Source organism: Trichechus manatus, unplaced genomic scaffold (genome assembly GCF_000243295.1).
Source record: "Trichechus manatus latirostris isolate Lorelei unplaced genomic scaffold, TriManLat1.0 scaffold00105, whole genome shotgun sequence".
NCBI lineage: Eukaryota > Metazoa > Chordata > Mammalia > Sirenia > Trichechidae > Trichechus > Trichechus manatus.
In genome coordinates, this window is record NW_004444041.1 from 6,754,510 (window position 1) to 6,774,706 (window position 20,197).

The 20,197-nt window shown below is 39.9% G+C and overlaps 1 protein-coding gene and 1 long non-coding RNA gene across 2 annotated transcripts; one reads left to right on the top strand and one right to left on the bottom strand.

The window, feature by feature from the left end:
• Positions 1-8,642: 8,642 nt before the first annotated feature.
• LOC111821787 (uncharacterized) lies at positions 8,643-16,582 on the top strand. The gene is made up of 3 exons (XR_002825124.1): positions 8,643-8,692; positions 12,663-12,717; positions 16,146-16,582. It is a non-coding gene; the product is annotated as an uncharacterized LOC111821787 (long non-coding RNA).
• CXCL13 (C-X-C motif chemokine ligand 13) lies at positions 10,775-15,876 on the bottom strand. The gene is made up of 3 exons (XM_012557497.2): positions 15,703-15,876; positions 13,888-14,020; positions 10,775-11,120 (listed from the first exon to the last, which is right to left on the bottom strand). Exons 1-3 carry the CDS (start codon positions 15,764-15,766, stop codon positions 11,036-11,038), a joined length of 282 nt encoding a protein of 93 aa, XP_012412951.1. The 5' UTR covers positions 15,767-15,876; the 3' UTR covers positions 10,775-11,035.
• Positions 16,583-20,197: the final 3,615 nt, after the last annotated feature.

The following is a 20,197-nucleotide window of genomic DNA, read 5'->3' on the forward strand; positions in this document are numbered from 1 at the left end:
AGGCCCACACAAGTATATTCACGGGGAAAGGTGCTCAAAGTTCGTGGATCCCTTATGCCTGTACCTAGGCAAAGGAACTGTGCCTACCCTGAGTTTCTGGCTTAGGGGAGCTAGCAGTTTATTTTTTCCCCTGCTTGTTTATTAGTTCACTCTCCAAGGCTGGGAGAATGGCTCAGGGTGTGTGACGGATCCTACTTCCAGCCCAGCAGACTCGGCAATTGTTGAAGCTGGTCCGGGACCCAGTGCAGAGCAAGAAACGGGGAGGTAAATGGGAGAGAAGTTTTTCCTTAAGGGGGGTGTTTTTGATCCATGCGGTAGGCCGGTCACAAGTAATTATCTTTCGCTGATCGAGGGCTGCTTCTCACTGGTTCTGGGTAGTCGAATAGACTCTCTGCTGCTGGGTGGTCTCTCCCAGTGTGGAATACGCCTCCCAAGCACTGCTGCTTGCCTGCCTCACCGCTCACCCATGAGCTGATCAGGCCTGAAGGGCTCAGGCTCTTGCTGGGTCAGGTCTGGCAACTCCTTGCTGCTTCTGCAACATCCCTCCCCCTGCCACTCAGTCTGGTTCCTCAACTTTGCCTTTGATGTTCAGGGCTCCTAGATTGTCATATATAATCGATTCACTTGTTTTTTCTGGTCTTTGTTGTAAGAGGGTCCACCGAAAGTGTCTGACTACTCGACCATCTTGGCCCTGCCTTTCCCCTATGAGGTAGATGTTATTTTCATCTGAAAATTTAGAATAACAGGTATCAGAGAATTTAATTAAATTTCAGTTAATCAATAACAGGGCCAAATTTTGATCCAAGGTCTTCCAATTTCCACTTCTTTTCATTCCCTTCAGCCTGGATGCAGTCCTAGCTTGGGGAATTATGGTTTACCCCCTGAGATTTGATTGCTTATTGTCTTCTTTGCAGTGGGGAAACCAAACCAAATGTGTTGCTCTCAAGTTGATTCCGATTCATAACGACCGTATAGGACAGAGTAGAACTGCCCCATAGGTTTTCCAAGGAGTGCCTGGTGGATTCGAACTACTGACCTTTTGGTCAGCAGCCATAGCACTTAACCACTATGCCACCAGGGTTTCCTTGTAGTGAAGAGGTAGGGAGAAATATAAAGGAAAAGAGATTCTTAGTCATAGTTGCTGTAAATCATCAGGGATCTTGTTGAAATGCAGATTCTGATTCAGATGCTACATTTCTAACATACTTTCAACTAATTACAAACTTGCTACTTGGGAAACCATACTTTGGGAGGCAAGTCCCTAGAGTGCATAGTTTGGACACTGATAGAAAGGAGTCATGGGCTCTACCTGTCTGCAATCCCTGAGAGACATTCTTAGGGGTCTCGCTCCAAAGGGAAAGGAATCAGGCGAACCTCTGCTCCATTTTAGTGTCACCTCGCCATTGGCCCCTTCATTTCCAGTCTTCTATTTGAACATCGAGGAGCCCTGGTGGCTCAGCGGTAAAGCACTGGGCTGCTAACGCAAAGGTCAGCAGTTCCAACCCACAAGCTATTCCGGGGAAGAAGGATGTGGCAGTCTGCTTCCATAAAGATTACAGCCTTGGAAACCCTATGGGGTAATTCTACTCTGTGCAATAGGGTAGCTATGAATTGAAATCGAGTCAGTGGCAATGGGTTGGGTTTATTTGAACAAGGGGGCCCCTGGGTGGTACAAACAGTTAATGAGCTTGGCTGCAAAAGTGGGATATTCGAGTCTACCCAGAGGCACCTCTAAAGAAAGTCCTAACAACATACTTCTAAAAAATCAGCCACTGAAAACCTATGGAGCACAGTTCTATTCTGACACCCATGGTGTCACCATGACTAGGAGTCAACTGGATGGCAACTGGTTTATTTGAACATGGTATTTCTTGGACTAGCCACCAGGGGTTGCTGAAGACTCCTCTTGAAAGAGCTACAGAGCCCTGAGAGGCTACAAGAGTGCTCCCTGAGGGTCTGTCCCAGGCTGGCGACTGGTTTGGTGGGGAGGACAGTCCTTCAGGAGGGGTTGAGGAACAGCAGGGACTAGTAACTAGGATGTGTCAGAGATAGAGCTAGAACTCCTGTTGAGAACTCTGCCCGAGGATCAGCAGAATCAGGCCATGAAGGCATCATTTGAGATCCTTACTCCTCTCCAGCACCCACCTGAGGAAGAAAAACTTTAGTCCCATTGTCTACTTTATAGGGAGAGAGGGACAGATCAGAGATTTTTTTCCCTGGGGCTCCTAGCCTTACTAAATTTAAGGAATATAAAATATATTTATTTGATTTTCAAAATTCAAACAGAGAGGGTTATCCAGATTTAAAAAAGTGCTTGCAAATAGAATTGATTGTCTACCATAGGGGTGAAAACATTTTTTCAATAGTGATGATATGATAAACATACACATGTAGGCCTTATTAACTTTATAATTAATTAAGACATTCCTACATTGGACAAGTAAAATAATGAATGAGAGCATGACATTTGGAGTCCACATGCTGAGGTTCAAATACCGAAACTGACGTTCATTAGCTGTGTGATGCTGGAAAAATTCCTTAGTTGCTTCATCTGACCTCTATGGACTGTTTTACCTGAGCTCCCTTTTGGATGGGTTTAATCAATAGAGGGTGGGTTAACGGGGAGAAGGGGCAATGACAGGAGATTGGAGGGTGGGAGGAAATAGAGGTAGAGGAAATTATTCCCTCCACTTCCTCTTCTGGATCCTCAGTTCTGGTTGTGGTTTGTCCCTCAATGACTATGGCTCCTGTCAGGCAATTTAACTTCCAAAATTGCAGTTTTCCAGACATCTTTCTGTAACACCATTTCTCCCCTTGCTCCTTCAGGTCCAGGAGTGGCTGTTAGTTCCTGAGTGCCTCAACATTCCTTACTGGTTCCCTTAACCCTGCCTACCCCTCTGAAAATAGTTCCTTCATTACATTCTCTTCAAAGTCCAAGTTGAATGTGCCTTCTGTTTCCTAGTGGGACCCTAAAGGACGCAGCATATAAGAATTTAATAAATGTTAAAACCTCTTGCCATTGAGTCGATTCAGACTCATAGTGACTCTATAGGACAGAATAGAACTGCCTCATAGGGTTTCCAAGGGGCTTCTGGTTAATTTGAACTGCCAACCTTTTGGTTAGCAGCTGAACTCTTAACAACTATGCCACCAGGGTTTCCTAATAAATGTTAGTCGTCTTAAATTTATGGTGAGAAATGGGTTCCATCAATTTTACTTTTTCCAAACACTAGTACCCTAAAGTCATGATATGATTTTGGTGGAATTTAGCTTGAAGAGCTCTATATTATCTAAGTATATTAAACATTGATGACAACTGTCAATTGACTCAAACCTGCCCGCATGTTCAGGTATACAACGATAGTTACAAGCATGTGGTTAGGCCCCACTTTCTGCTAGTCATCTATTCTAGATAATGTAGTAAGAAAGAAATTCTTTTCCTAAATCTTCCAAACAAATTACATGCTGTGTAATATGTTCTTCATTTTCCCCAAGAGTTGCTTACTGAATACCTGGGAAACTTGTGGGAGACAAAGGAATATGAAATAAAAGAAAATAAAATACAGTGAAATAAAAAGAATGAAATAAAAGTCTGACGTGCTGTTCTCAGGAAGTTCACAATCCAATTAGAGAAATAGGACAAACATGAAAAATTCACTATTGTAGCATCTTAAACTATAATAAACGGATGCTCGCAAGTCATTCATTCATTCATTCATTCATCCATCTATTCATTCATATATTTAATCATCAAATATTTATTGAACACCTACTATGTGCCAGGACCTAATAGATGCTAAGGATACAATAGTGAGCAAAACCAGACACAGTTCTTGACTTAAAGGAATTTACAGCTTAATGAGAATACAGATGTTAGTGACACAATTATTATTATAAGTGACAGAGGTTAGTGATCCCAAGGAAAAGAAAACAGTTACATGAAAATGTATAACAAAGAGATCTAAGCAGGCTGTGGGAGAGAGCGGGGTGGGCATGGAAGTCTTTCCTGAGGAAAATTTCTTTGAGCTGGAAACAGACATTATTTAGACAAAAAAGTGAGAGAGGAACATCCAGACTGAGGGACACAGCATGTCCCAGGTATGGAAAGAAGGCTTGTGGGATGGGAACATGATGAATGGGTTGGGGCAGCGTAGAATGGTGCAAGATGAGCCGGATCCATGTAGACCATTGTGATGGTTAAAGTTGTGTGTCATTTCCATGATGGGATTTGATATGATGTGATCACCTCCCTGATGGGATCTGCTGTGAATAGCCAATCAGTTGAAAGGGAGCTTCCTCGGGAGTGTGGTCTGCATTGAAGATAAGTGGACATTCTGGCAAGGTTCGTGGGCTTTTGCTTGTTCTGGATCCTGCAGTGGCTCCTGTTCATCTGAACTCTGGTTCCTGGGACTTGAGCTAGCAGCTTACCTGTGGTCTTGCCTGCCGATCTTGAGATTCATTGATCTTAGCAGCCTGTGAGCAAGAGCCCTGCTCTCTGACCTGCTGATCTTGGGTTCACCAGCCCCTGCAGCTACATGAATCAGGAGAAGCTTCCTTCTTGTCCCATGGACATGGGATGTTCTAGCCTGTACAACCGCATTAGCCATTTCCTTGATATAAATCTCTCTATATATATACTTACATGCTTTACTGGTTTTGCATCTCTACAGAACCCAGCCTAAGCCAACCATAAAAAGAATTTGGGCTTTTATCCTATAGACAAAGATAGTCTTTGAAATATTTTAAGCAGGAGGTGACATCATCAGATTTGTATTTTGTAAGAATCACCCTAACTGCTTTATGGAAGGATATCGGAAGAGACAAAGGAGAACAGTTTTTAAGCTATTTAATTAGTCCAGGTGAAAACTGATGGCATAGAAAGGCAGTAAAGATGGAGAACTTCAGACAGATTTGGGGTATATTTAAAAAACTGAATCAACAGAATTTTGTTATGGATTGGCTATGGGACCAGTGATGATAGAAATTCTGAAATGAGTGCTCATTTTCTGTCTTGCATAATTAGACAAATTGTGGAGCTTTCACTGAGGTAGATAATGCTGGAATTGAACCAAGTTGGAATCAGATCAGGAATATTGGGTCCTTGACATTATGAATTTGAGGTAACTTTGAAAAATCCATGGTGGAGATTTAGCAGAGTCATGGGGGTAAAATGGAATGGTGTTCAGAGGTGAACTGGGATGCAAAGTTGGGAGTCATCAATGTTTACATGGTAATGAAAGCTGGGACCTTAGATGATATTTCCTGGTAAGAAAGTATATAATGATAAAAGAGAGACAAATAGCCTTATCTATTATGGAGTGGCCAGAGTTAGGGGGTGAGCCCGAAAGTAAGGCTGAGAGAGACTGGCCAGAAAGGCAGAAGGAAAGCCAGGAGAGTGTGCCATCCTGAAAGCTAAGGGAAGAGAGTTTAACTGTGGACTCTTCCTCCTTTCTCAAAAAATACTATTAAGAGTTCCATAAGATGAGCATAAAAAATGGACCATTGTATTTGGTAACTGTGGAAGATTGTATTATTGTTCCAAATTCTTCATCGCTCTGTATTTATGCAGTTTTCCATGTGGTTTGGCAGTTCCAGTAGAAGTGAAATAAACTGCCCACCCATTAATATTGGGCTTGGCCATGTGATTTGACCCAGTAAGATGTGAGTGGAAGTAACAGGGTGACAATTCTGAGCCTAAACCATGAGAAGTAGAGGAGATTTCTTCTCATACCTCTTGCACAGCTGCCATCATCATGAGAATAATAAATGCCCAGCACAACATCTGATCTCATAAAAATGAGAGAAATGGAAACATGTATGTTCACACCAACACCTGTACATGAATATTGACAGCAGTTTTATTCATAATATCCCCAGACTGGATACAATTCAAATGGCTATCACCTAGTGAATGAGTAAACAAATTGTGATATATACTTACAATGCAATACTCGTCAACAACAAAAGGGATTAAGCTACTGATACATTCAACAATAAGATGAATCTCAAAACCATTATGTGGAGTGAAAGTAGCCAGGCAAAAGGCTACACAGTCTATCATTCCATTTATATGACGTTCTGGAAAAGGCAAAACTATAGGAGCAGACATCAGATTAGTGAGTGCTGAAGGCTGGGACTAGTGGTGGGGGATTGACTACAAAAGGGCATAAGGGAACTTTTTGGGTGATGGAAATGTTCTTTATCTTGATTGTGGTGGCAATTACATAACTTTATACATTTGTGAAAACTCATCAAGCTGTACACTTAAAAAGGGTGAATTTTACTATATGTAAATTATACCTCAATGAACCTCACACACACACACACACACACACACACATCTCCACTACCTCTCTGTCAGTTCGTCGTACTGTGGTAGCTTGTGTATTGCTATGATACTGGAAGCTGTGCCACAGGTATTTTAAATACCAGCAGGATCACCCATGGTGGAAAGGTTTCAGCAGAGCTTCCAGACTTAGACAAACTAGTAAGAAAGGCCTGACAATCTACTTCTGAAAATTAGCCAATGGAAACTTTATGGATTACAACAAAACGTTTTCCCCCTTGTTTGTTTTGGACACATCATCAGAAGGGATCACTTGCTGGAGGAGGACACCATGTTTGGTAAAGTAGAGGGCCAAAGAGGGTGAGGAAGACCCTCAGTGAGATGGATTGGCACAGTAACCTCAGCGATGACTTGAACGTGCCTGCAATGGTGAGGATGATGCAAGACTAGTCAGCATTTTGTTCTGTTGTACATAGTGTTGCCATGAGTCTGAGTCGAATCGATGACAGGTCTCTCTATCTCTAGATGATTCTAATGGACTGCGAAGAGTTGAGAACCCTTTTCCTAGAACAGTGTTTTTCAAACTTTAGTAGCATCATTATCACCTAGACAGTTTGTTCAACATAGATTGCTGGACCCTACCTGAGTTTCTGACTCAGTAGGTCTGAGGAGGGGCCCAAGAATATGTATTTTAATAAGTTCCCAGGTGATGTTGATGCTGCTCTTTCGGGGGAATCACACGCAGAGAACCTCTGTCCTGAAAGTTCACAGAATGGTGTGATTTCTCTTTCAAGTATTACTCTGCTAGATTCATGGGTTTGCTTCTCTTTCTCAGTTCTACCAAGTTTTTTTTATAGACCAGTACATTAATTCTGTTCAAAATTAACATCAAACTTTACCTCAGAACAAGGAAACCCTGGATATGTACCTGACCCTCACATACAGTTGGGAGTAGTAAAATGGCACGTCTCAGTGAAAGGGAAGAATTGTTGAATAGAAGTTGATAGAAAATGAAAAAAATCTAGAACAGAACTCATACAGTTAGACCTGAGCCCCTTTTGTTGGTTGAACCCTTGGAGAAGCAGAATCTTTTCCTTCTTGGGCTGGTCAGATGGCTGTGAGCAGAGCACTTGGAGGCTCAACTGACTTTGTTACTGGTTCCCTGAATTCTGCTGCTTGTAGCTTGGCCTTGTAGCTCCTTCATCAGTTCCCCAGAATTAGGCATCCTGTTTTGCTCAGCATTACCTTGTATTTCATCTTTAATTCTATTTTTACCTTGAGTTTTAATTAATTTGTGTATGTACGTATATACCTTGCCATAAATTACCTAGATTCTGTCTTGCTGTTCCACAATTCTCCCTTTCCAGACCCAAACCCATCCAGCTCAGCAAAAGATCACCTTTCCTCGGACACTCAATTAACTGACTCAACAAGTCATCCGACATCTACCCATGGGTTAAGATCCCTGTTACATGTCAAGCTGAGCATCCCCACATCTACTGAGATGTTTGAGGAATGAATGTGTGTGTGTGTGTGGTAAGAAGGGTAAGTTTAGAATCCCTCCTTGGCCTTGTGTTTTGTTTCCCTTTCTGCATCTGCCCACTGCCTTCGTGATGCCCTCTCAGCTGCACAGATCCCCCGGGACTGGGTTACACTTCGATGCCTCAACCCAGGGAGGCCTAAACGTTTTGGAACTCTTATCACCCACCTGACTTTGATTAGTCCTGAAAAACAGGGTAGACAAAGAGGTAAGAAATACATTTTGGGATAAGAAAATGTTAGGCAATATAGCGTAAAGATTAATAGCATTTGCTTAGGAGTCAGAGAGCCCTGGGTTTAAATTCTGGTCTTTGTAGTTATGTGATTTGGGGAAGTAAATACCTATTTGCCTTGCCTCAGTTTCTGTTTCTGTAATATGGAGCTAATGATATGTGCTCATATAGAGTCAGTATAATGTAGTGGTTACAAGCATGGATTCTGGTGCCAGACTGCCTGGGTTTGAATTTTGGCTTGCCATTTAGTAGTTGTAAAACCAAGTTATAGTTTTATTGCAAGTTACTTAACCTTTCTGTGTGTCAGCTTCTACATCTGTAAAATGGGGGTGATGGTAGTATCTGCCTCAGATGTTGTTGTGTGCTGTTGAGTTGATTCCAACTCATAGCAACCCTATAGAACTGCCCCATAGGGTTTCCAAGGAGCAGCTGGTGGATTTGAACTGCTGACCTTTGGCCACTATGAGCAGGAATTGACTCAATGGTAACAGGGTTTTTTTTTTTTTTTTTTTTCAGTCTTTAATGGAGCAGATCACCAGGTTTTTTCTCCCTCAGAGCTGCTGATGAGTTGGAATCACCAATCTTTCGGCAAGTGCTTAGCCATTGCGTCACCAGGGCTTCTTAATATGAAACGGTAGTAAATTCTTATTTGAGGCTCTTTAGTATTCGTCTAGCTACATTCTGAAAGACCAGAATCAAACTGAAGAATGAAATGATTTCTAATCTCTAAAAATTTCCACTTGAAGTGTGTAAAACTCTAGAATGCAGAATTTCGATGGCATTTTATATGCCCCCTTTTGGTATATTTGTTATAAAGAAATATATTTTGAATTATAGACATCAGAAAATTAGTATTTGTAGGTACTTTTTACTCCCATTCAAGACATCTATTTAATAAAGATAAATCCAAAAATTAAAAGAGAAAAATGAAAGTGGGAGCAAGATACAGTTAAGAAACTAGGGGAGTGCGCTGGGAGCAGAGCTCACAGAGCAGCTGGATGAGTAGAAGGCACAAACAGGCAGCAGAGCTCAGCCTGGGTGGCGGGAGAGACAGGCTTGACACCAAATTCAAAACTTTGTCAGATAAATATGGGAGACTTTAAGGATCAATATAAATGAGACAGTGGAAACAGGTTTTAGTAGGAGTTTAGAAATCTAGAGGAAATCACAATTAGCATGTCAGCGGAAATACCCTCTCATAGTCAAGCATTTTCCCATTGTGCTAATATTAGGAATAAAGTCACTCACTCGATGTCATGTAATTTTAGATTGTCTGTAAAAGGCAAGCCACATATGAAGAAAAATTAACACGATGAAACCCTACTTTTCATTATTATGAGCCAGAGGGTGTCTAAATTTGAGTAAATGTTCAGTTAAGTACAAATCTCTCATAATTAAGTAAATTATTTGCTCAAGTTTATTAAACAGTGTTAGATTAATAGGATATATTAAAGAATTTTATACCAGAGACCAAAAAAAAAAAAGTCACTGCAGAAGATATGAGTAAAAAAAGGTCACCAAGGAAACAGATAAATGAATACACTTTTTATCATCTTTTAAATGTTTTCCTGGGTATTTGATGAATTTAAGTCTGAGTATCTTTGAATGTTATTGGTTTTACTCCATGTGGGATAGTTAATTTTATGTGTCAACTTGGCTAGGCTATGGTGCCCAGTGGTTTGGTCCAATAATAGTCTGGATATTAAGCAAACAGATTACCTTCCATAATGAATTGAAGGCCTTAAAAGCAAAAAGGAAGTTTTTCCTAGGATGTATTCTGCCTCCAGACTATAAATAGATGTTTTGCCATCACTCTTCACTCCTGCTGTCTTCTGACCTACAGATTTTGAGACACAAGCCTGCAGGAATCTCCAACCTGTCGCCTGACCTGTAGATTTTGAACTTGTTAGCACAACTTGCCCCTTCTACCCCCCACCCCATCACATAAGCCAATTCCTTAAAATAAATCTCCCTCTCTTTCCATGTACATGTATGAATATATGAATGTATCTATCTCACTGGTACTGTTTCTCTAAATAACTCTGAGTAAGACAATAAATCTTACATAGTGAAACTCTTAAAGTGGAAAATGAACCCATTCCTCCCAATGGTAAGTTTTTGAACAGAAAATATTCACTGTGTGGTGTCCTCTGCCTTTTACCAGTTTGAACTTCTGTTGTTTCCCAGACAGCTTTCTAGTCTCTTGTGGAAATCTGCTTTTCTCGGGGTGCAAAATGACTGAAAAGCATGCATCATTTCCTTCTCAATCTAAGCCATGTGTTCAGATTTAGGTTTAAATTCCCATTCCTTTATTTTCTAGGAAAATTTAGCATTAAACAGCAAGTACATAATAAAAAAAAAAAAAACCATATGATTTATAACTAAATGAATGTCCTTAGAAAAGCTTTCCTCCCTGATGAATAAGAATGTGAACTCCCAGAGCTTGGAGAGTATTGTCTATGAAAGAAGTTTGAGTTTCTGCACTGAATTCTGCAGGATATTTTTACACATAGTCTTATATCCATTTGTATGGGGAAGTTCTTTTTATTGAGAAAGATTCAAGCAAGTACACAATTAAAATCCAGAGTGGGATAATGGGGGGATGCAAGTGTTCTTAATGTGAATATTGACATCAAGTAGTCCTTCTCTTAATTGTTGGAGTTGGTAAAGTTGAGAAATGATGCTCTCTACGAAAAAACAAAAACAAATAAAAAAGTCATGTTTAGAGGAAGATCTACCAGAAACTGGTTTTAACGTGGAGAAATCAAGCAAGGAATACTGTGTGCGCTGCTTTCCAGTTTAGTTTACAAGCTGCTGGAACGAGCCACCCCCACTCTATCTGATGAGTAATAATAATGAAGGATAGGTATTTGTCTTAGAAACTTCTCATGCATTTAAAATGGTCCTCATTTTTAGTGACCCAGGAAAAGGAAACCAGGAGTACACTGGAATCTCAAAGCCCTTTGGTATTGTTGACTTACTTTTGTAACATTTTCAAGAACTTCCTGAACCATTTGGTGTAAGGGTTCAAGCATACAACTGTGTTATTCTTCATCCAGACTCTAGGGGAAAACAATAATAACAAAAAATAAATAAATAAAAATAAAGCAGTGTTACATTTTAGTCAATCCTGTACTTTTAAAAAAAGAAAGAGTTATATAGAAAATAATTATTCTCAGATAAAGTGAAATTGGAGTGAGGTTGTTTTGGATGTGGAGTAGGTGATTTGTAGCATAAGGTCTGGGGAATTAAAAACAAAAACAGCGTTGAGGAACCATATATGTGAGGTGGTGGAACTGAATACAAAGTTGATAGAATCTTACATTTCAGAAGTTAGTATTTTGTTGATAACATTTACCTGAGTTGCAGATGGACCAAACGACTTGACTCCAAGGTTGGTTCCCTACTAAAGTTATATCACAATATTTTAAAAATCTGTTTGTTAATTGAGCTTGGGTCACAGAAAACGTTCTCCTGAGGAAGTTTTATTTGAAAAAAAAAATTCAATGAAATTTAATGTGGGAGAGGTTACAGGGCTGATTGCTCTGGGTAACATCTACAGTTTGTTGAACCACCACTTTATGAGGCTTTCACTGCTCTAAGAAACTAAGCAATAACAAAGGCAACAAGAATGATTAATAGCTAGTATTTATCAAGTACTTACTATGTGCCACGGACTATGCTGAGTAGGTAATATGGATCATTTTTATGGATTAATTTCACAAAAACCCTATGTTAGAGGAACTATTATTTCCTCACCTTCAGATGAGGAACTTGAGGCTTAGGGAGTTTAAATAATTTGCCTAAGATTGCACAACAAATACGTGATAGAGCAGGATTCAAATGAAGAGTATTTGACTCCATAAGCCACACTTTTAGCCACCCCTCTACAGGAGCATGACCGGAATGTTTACGAAACGTCAGGCATGGCGTTAAGTGCTTCACTTGCATTGGAAGCTGATATCAAACTGGGGAACTCGTTTCTACTGTGGTGACCTCGAGCAAAACACAATCTCTTGGTGTTTCAGTGATCTTAGCAGCAAAATGACAAACATCAAGGATCCATCCATCTAGCTTTGAAACTCCACCCTTGCACGTGATTCTTAGAGAGAACAGAGGTCATAGAATAGTTGGGGTCTTGGGCAGACCCTTCCTATTTGGTTTCTGAATTTATGATGGAAAAACAGCTTTCTGACGATCTAGACTCACAGTATTTTCACCCCTAACTGGTATGAGTTGTTTCCTTATGTGGTTATAGTTCAGAAATGCAGAATTTGGTGAGAAGATATCAAACCAAACATTCATTACTTCAAAAATATTGAAGTTAAATAGAGAAAATTAGGGTGTTATCTCTTGCAGTTGAGAGGGGAGAGATGTGAGTTATGAGAGACAAAATGTAATCCAAAGAAAGGATCCTCAGTTATCTATACACCAAGAGGAACTACTCTCAGATAGGTCAAGACAAGACTTTACACCTCTGAGTTTGAGGACAATTGTGCTTTAGTTAGAACTCTCATTTTTTAAATACATTGGTGAAATTATAATGCCTTTTTAGTGAAAATTTTTCATATGCATCTCTGATACCCCATTTTTCTTTTCTATAGGTTGAATACAAATAGTTCGAGACCTGAAGCTATGGGATTGAATGGGACAAACAAGGTAGTAGCTTACAAACATCCCCAAAGTCTAAAGAAGTCCAAGGGAAGAACTGCTAACAAAGGCCAAGTCAGGGATGCCCTGGGAAAGATGCTGTGTCTAATACTGCAAGGTGTTGTGGGTGCTGTTCATTAAAGATCAATCCAGGAGGGAGAAATCAAAGTTCTAAGTAGCTACATGAATATGTACAGGCTCCATTTAAAATATTCAATGCAACAATTCAACATTTGTTGAGTTTCTACTATATGCAAGGTATGGGATGAAGCATTGGGAATAGAGAAATGAATAATACCTCATCCTTGTCTTTAAACAACTTATTTTCTAGTGGAAATTATAGAGACAAAACAAACCAACTTGATTATTTCAGCACAACGATACTATAATGATTGCAGCTCTCATTCACTGAACATCTATGTCTGTGCCAAGCACTGCACCAGGGCCTTACATGCAGTGTCTCATTTGATAATTTGCGAGAGAGGCTATAATAGAGGTATCCACAGACAGCTCCAGGACCATAGAAAATGGAGGGTCACACTATTTTAATAAAAGGAAAAAGCTATTAAATTTCTTCCAGCCACTACTGTCCACTTAGCCTAATATTTAATCAGAGTTATCAGATCAAAGCTGATAAAGCCTAAAGCCAAAGGACAGATTCATAAAATAATAGTTTAGATCACTGTTCTGTATACTTATATTTTGCTCTTTAACTTATTGAAGAGAGAAGCATCTGCTGCTGCTGCCAATTTGAATTTGGTGGGTTAGAGAAGAGGCTTTGGAACAGGAAAACATGTGGGGGGATCCTTGGCTTCATCCCTTTATAAAGGTGTGCCTCAGGCAGTTCTTTGACCTCCCAAAGCCTCAGTTTTCACTTCTGTAAAAGGGTGATAGCAATAGATATCCCTTCTTATGGTGCTGAAAGAATAAAATGAGTGAATGCATCTAGAGCACTTAGCTCAGTGGCTGCTGCAAAGTAAGTACTCAATAAATACTATCTATAAGTCAGAAATAGACTCCATCACACCTAACAACATCATTGTTAGCTTAAGAATTTTTAATACCGCTCAAAATAAATCATTTTGAGGTTGTTAAGTAAGAATCCTGCGTGACAACATGTGGTCTGATTTTCACTGGAGAAAGGAATCGTATATATATATTTTTTTCCTTCCAACTTACATGACTTCTACATTTGGGCAACCGCTCCCAGCAGGGGAGATTTGAAGCCGCTGAATGCGCTGCATGGGGATGAAGGCTGAGGTCTGTTGGATGCAGTTACATTTTAAATTTGTGTAATTGGCCTCCAGAAAACCTGTAAACAGAATCACTTATTTTAGTCCCTTTGACATATCATGCACAACTAGAACTTAATTAACTAATCTTTCATATTGTGCCTCTGAGGATTTTCAAATTTAAAGTTTAAATTAGTTTAAAATTTAAAAAAAGATAAAGTCCATACTTTCACCCATATGCTTTTAGCTTAGTACGTATTTCTGCTTGTCTTGGCTTGATTGTTTTCCAACTTTTTCTATCAAAACCTTAAAAATAAAATCAACTTTTTAAAAACAAAGCACTTACTGAAACTTGTGGCAGCATTTATACTGGTATTCAAGAGATTGTCGTTAAAAACAAAATTGAGGACCACTACTGTGGTAACCTACAGCTGAGTTACAATTAACTCAAAATGAAATAAACTGATCTTCACTTGCAAGCAACATAAAAACCAAGGATATGAACTGGTTAGAATCCCAGGAGCAATAACAGGCTGCAACAGTATTCTCTCTCTTATCATGCTTTCCCCTGTCTTTCTATTTGGGGGAAATGCCGTGAAAGACACTTTATTGTTTTTGTTTAATAAATTGGTCCTCCAGCACAATTGTAAAGCATGACCCAACCAAAGCTAATAATAAAAATTCAAAACTATTTTCATTCGACAACAAAAGCTATTAGTATGGGACATTTTCATAAATAACCTATCTCTTGCATTTTAATGAGTGCTGAGTTTATTTAACATTTATCAAAATCTCTTTATCCCCGGTGCCTACTTATGTGCTTGACATGTATTTACAAATGAAAGGATCCAACTTAAGGTGTTTACAATTTAGTGAGGGAAATAGACAAGTAAACAAAAACGGAAGTACTATGGAAGATTATATTTCACCTAAGGTCCAAACTGCACACTGGGAACAGAGGATTTAACTAAAGCTAACTTTTCAAGGGCACGGAAAAGCCTCATGGAGGAAGAAAGAAATGAGGGTCTTGAATAGTAAAAATAACATGTGAATCAAAATAAAAATTGAAAAAAAAATCCTGCATTTTGGGAACAAAATTTGTCCTCTAAACCTGAGTGGAATACTTCATTCCGCACATGCGTGCGATTCGTTCAGCCGTATAAAAACTTACCACTTCAACCAGATATTTATCTTCTTACATAAAGATAGCCTCTACATTTATTCTTAAAAATCTGCTACTTTGCAGAATGCATGTAAATTTGAACCCCTGGTGTACTTACAATGGTTCACGTCAGAGTTAATCGTATGGAATTATGTCAAGAACGTTCCATGAAGGAGATCAGTTGAGGTCAATAGCCTCTAATCCCAAAAAGGGTTTGGTCAGAAGAGGTAGCATTGAGAGGCATAATGAAGAAAAGAGACATGTAAAGAATTAGTTATAGCAGGAGCAGAATCTGAAACAGGCCAGGAATATACAAACCAAGGATAAGTCACATGAACATTGGATTTCCAGTATCTCCTCCTTCCACAGATAAAGATCTTAACAATATGAATGCTTCCAGACTCTAAGAATTAAATCCCTAAGCACCTTGATTTTAGAAAGCACCCTGCTTCTAGAAATCTGGGATTACCTGAGAAGTTTTTCATCTTTTAGTCATATTTCCTCCCACCCCATTTTTTTAATTGAAAAAAAAAAAAAAAGAAATGGCTAAAGACCATTTCTGTTCAAAAGGACAATGAAAAGGTAAGTGAAAGTTCTCACCCTGGACTGGAGACAGGCTGATGGCCAGCAGCAGCAGAAGCAGAGATGCAGAAGTGAATCTCATTCTGCCTGGAGGTGGAGTTCAGACGTCTGCTCTGAGTCCAAGCTGTGGGTTCTTAGCCCCAGATACTCCTATTTATTTACACCAGTAAGGGCCCTCCCACTGCCTTTGTCTCCAGTAGGTCAGCTGTATCATCACTTGTGAAAGCCCCCATATATTGCTGAGCTTGCTTTTTTTGACCACCTCTTGCAAACTTTATGTATTTGCTACAGAGCACTATTAGTATAATAAAATATTTCTTGAAAATGTAGACTGTCCGTGCCAGGGTTGCTGCAAGAAGTTGGGGGTGGAAAGAAAGGGAAAAGATATCAGTTTGAAGACTCCAAGACACTCTCTAGGATCACTACCAGTGATTGTGAGTTCAATTGCTTCTCTCTTGAAGGGTCAGCAGACTATCTCAACAGCATTTGAATGAAATTAGGGACTATGTCAAGGACTGCATCGTATCCCCAGCTCCCTGCAGAAAATCTAGCCCTTGGTAAGTGTTCAGTAAATATTTGTAGATCTAATGAATGACTCCTTCTATACAGTTTCTTATGCAGATTAGATTACTATTTTCTCTACCACACTTTCCCACCTTTTATTTTAGCATCTGAAAAATATGATTACTTATGTAATTTGACTACCGTGGAAATTCTGGCAGGGGGCAGTGTGTCCCTCACTGGTGTGCCTGTGTCTTGATGAGGGCAGAGAGACAATAGCATTGAGAAAGAGAGTATTTCTGGCTATAAACCAAAAAAACCAAACCCACTGCTGTCAAGTTGATTCAGACTCATAGCGACCCTATAGTATGCAAGTAATTGAGAACCACATGGTAATGGAGGGAGTGATTAGAGCTTCATCAGATGTTGAAACCCATGTTAGAGTCCCAGATATCATAGGCTGTTTAACTTAAGCAAATGTACAGTTTGGATTTGATTCTGCCAAATGGCCCATGGGGACAATGAGCATACAGCCTTAACTCACTTGGTGTAAGCTCTGTGATTTAAAAAAAAAAAAAAAAGATGTGGACAATGGCCAGTCTAGTCTAGGGTACCTGGGACTACCCTGGGAGTGGGCAAGTATGGATGTATCAAACCAGACCCCTTGAACCACTGAAAAATCAGAGGTTTGTTCTTCCTGGTGTGGCTTCCTAAATTATTTGTTTTTTGCTACTCAAGTAGCATTGGGGATGTTTGGCATCCTAGATGTTCAGATATGTATGGGAGTGGGGGTTGTGGCAATGTCACATGACCTCATCCAACAAGCAGTTCTTCACTGGCCTGAATGGCCTCACTAGTATTGAGGTAGCCTATTCCAGAGTTGGGCAGCCCTAGTTATTAGAAAGTTCTTCCTTATGCATATGTGAAGCTGCTTCCTTAATTGTTTAACCATCTTGTCCTAATTCAACCCCATATGACCATACAAAACAACTGTAAATGCTCTTTTATATGAGAGCAACCCAAATATTCGAAGGTCTGGCGTATCAGTTGGGTCCTCCAGGAAGCAGATGCTGATAGGGAGGTTTGAATAAAAGAGGTCTATTCAGAGTAGTTCTTGTGAAAGATAAAAAGAGGGATGAGACAGTATTGGGCAGCCAAAGCCTTTAGACTGAATTGCAAATGTGACACCTGTGAAAGAAAGTAAGGAAGACGCAGGATTGGGCAGGGAGAGCCTCAGATTGCAACAAATCTGACAGAGTCTTTGACAACTAAACAGGGAGCTCTAGAGAAAAGATTGCCTGTGAGAGGAGCCCTGCAATGGCAGAAACATCCAAGCCCTGGTACCCCTGCTCAGTCATTGGCTTGGGGCTTCTCAGAAACAGCATAGTCTCTGAATGCTAAATCAGATCCTGAAGGAATTAACAACTGGAGGCTGTCAGCTAACTGGACTCCTTGTAGCTGACCAGCGAGTTCTTTCGTTAAGGGAGATTTGAGCAGCACACTTCCATGACTATTAGACAGGGTTATAAACTAGAGGCCAAGAACACAAACTAGGGCGTCACCTGGTCAGTAACCTAATTTCTCAATGCCTTAATATTTACCAGTTTTCACATGGGGATAATATTAATTTCAGAGGATTGTTTGTAGAATGAAAGCACCTAATATATGTAGGGTACTCAGCAGAGTGTCTGGCACATAGAATGTATTTAATAGTCTGTCTATATATCTATCTATCTGTCACCTATCCATCCATCTATATCTTTTATTCTAACCTCCGTCTATTCATCCATCTGTCCATGTATCTGTTCATTTACCCATCCATCCACCCATTCATCCAGCATCAGTAAGTCTTATTTTCACTCCAAAACCCACATTTACACACTTCAAACATTCTTTGAAGCTATAACGCAGTTTGAAGGTCCCTCACCACCTTGGTTTATCTTTTTAGAATCTATTCATCTTTTTCATTGTTTCTCATATACTATGACTACTCTTCCTTTTTGCCTCACCATCTCCCTCTTACACACAGCCATACACATATAAACTCTCTCATTCACATATCTGAACAGCATAACACCCCAGGCACGACTTTGCCAATACATAGTAGAGGAAGCCCGTTACCTCCTTTTTCCTAGGCACTATTCTTCTACTGGAGCCCTGGGTGCGCACTGGTTAAGAGCTCAGCTGCTAATCAAAAGGTGGGCAGTTCAAATCCACCAGCCACTCCTTGGAAACCCTATGGGTCAGGTCTACTCTGTCCTATAGGGTCACTATGAGTCACAATTGACTCGACGGCAACGAGTTTTTTTTTTTAGTATTCTTCTATTAATGGTTTCCTAGACTAAATCATATTATTCTGGTCACTTATATTGAGTCAGCAGTCTATAAAAATTTCTGTTTCTTTTTAAAGTGGTGAGTTTCTATTTCTTATTCATTTCACTCTTGTGCAATTTGATCTTGGGGCCTGAGTATAGGAGCTTTACATTTGCCTCTGGTGGTGTAGTGGTTAAGAGCTATGGCTGCTAACCAAAAGGTCAACATTTTCAAATCCACCAGCTGATCCTTTGAAACTCTATGAGGCAGTTCTACTCTGTCCTATAGGGTCACTCTGAGTAGGAATTGACTCGATGGCAATGGGTTTATATGTTTCATATATCTTCTTGTTAAGAGTGTAGAGACATGGGTACCTGAAAGAGAACAGACTCTGAATAAATCTAGGAAATTCTTAAATTGACTCTTGTTAAAATGGGGCCACTAGTCAAGGAGCTGATTCCAGAACAATCCTAAAAACTGGCTTTGATTCCTTTAATACCCAGAGTCATGGATTTAGCTTACATAGAAAAAAGAAATAATCTGCCCCAAGTTGGGCAGCTCTCTGGTAGCCAGATGATTCTAGAAGTTTCAAAGCAGATTCCTCATGATCCCATCTACAGTATGAATAGAAATTCCAAAAACGTTGAAGTAAAGCAAAACATAGAAAGTTTTGAACTAGTAGATTTGGGCCCCAAATTGAAACCTTGTTTATTTTTTAAAAATTTTTTTATTGTAATTTAGATGAAGGTTTACAGAATAGTTTCTCATTAAACAGTTAGTACACATATGGTTTTATGACAATGGTTAACAACCCCACAACATGTCAACACTGTCCCTTCTCAACCTTGGGTTCCTTATTACCAGCTTTCCTGTCCCCTCCTGACTTCTAGTCCTTGTCCCTGGACTGTTATGCCCCATTAGTCTCGTTTTGTTTTATGGGGCTGTCTAATCTTTGGCTGTATGGTGAACCTCGGGAGTGACTTCATTACTGAGCTAAAAGGGTGTCTGGGGGCCATGCTTTCAGGGTTTTGTCCAGTCTCTGTCAGGCCAGTAAGTCTGGTCTTTTTTTTGTCAGTTAGAATTTTCTTCTACATTTTTCTCTAGCTCTGTCCAGGACCCTCTGTTGTGATCCCGGTCAGAGCAGTCAGTGGTGGTAGCCGGGCAACATCTAGTTGTACTGGACTCAGTCTGGTGGAGGCCGTGGAGGTTGTGGTCCATTAGTCCTTTGGACTAATCTTCCCCTTGTATCTTGTTTTCTTCATTCTCCCTTGCTGCCAAAGGGGTGAGATCAGTGGAGTATCTTAGATGGTTGCTCACAGGTTTTTAAGACCCCAGACACTACTCACCAAGGTAGAATGTAGAACATTTTCTTCATAAACTGTGTTATGCCAATTAAGCTAGATGTTCCTGGAGACCACGGTCCCCACAGCCCTCCGCCCAGCAATTCAGTCCCTCAGGGAGTTTGGATGTGTCTATGGAGCTTCCATAACCTTTCCTTGTACGAGTTGTGCTGGCTTCCTCAGTATTGTGTACTGTCTTACCCTTCACCAAAGTTACCACTTATCTGTTGGAAACATTTTATTTTTAAAATAGCTTTTATAGATACTTTTGTCCAGAAACATAAAAACATGTAACTTGGTTTATATCACACCTGATTTTTATGATCAGATACATAAAACTTTGGGAAAATGAGAAAAAT

Coding starts and splice junctions, on each gene's coding strand:
- CXCL13 (XM_012557497.2), bottom strand. CDS start 15,766: ATGAGATTCACTTCTGCATCTCTGCTTCTGCTGCTGCTGGCCATCAGC. Junction 14,021..15,702: donor CAGCCTGTCTCCAGTCCAGG/GTGAGAACTTTC, acceptor TTCTGTTTACAG/GTTTTCTGGAGGCCAATTAC. Junction 11,121..13,887: donor TGCCCAAATGTAGAAGTCAT/GTAAGTTGGAAG, acceptor GTTTTCCCCTAG/AGTCTGGATGAAGAATAACA.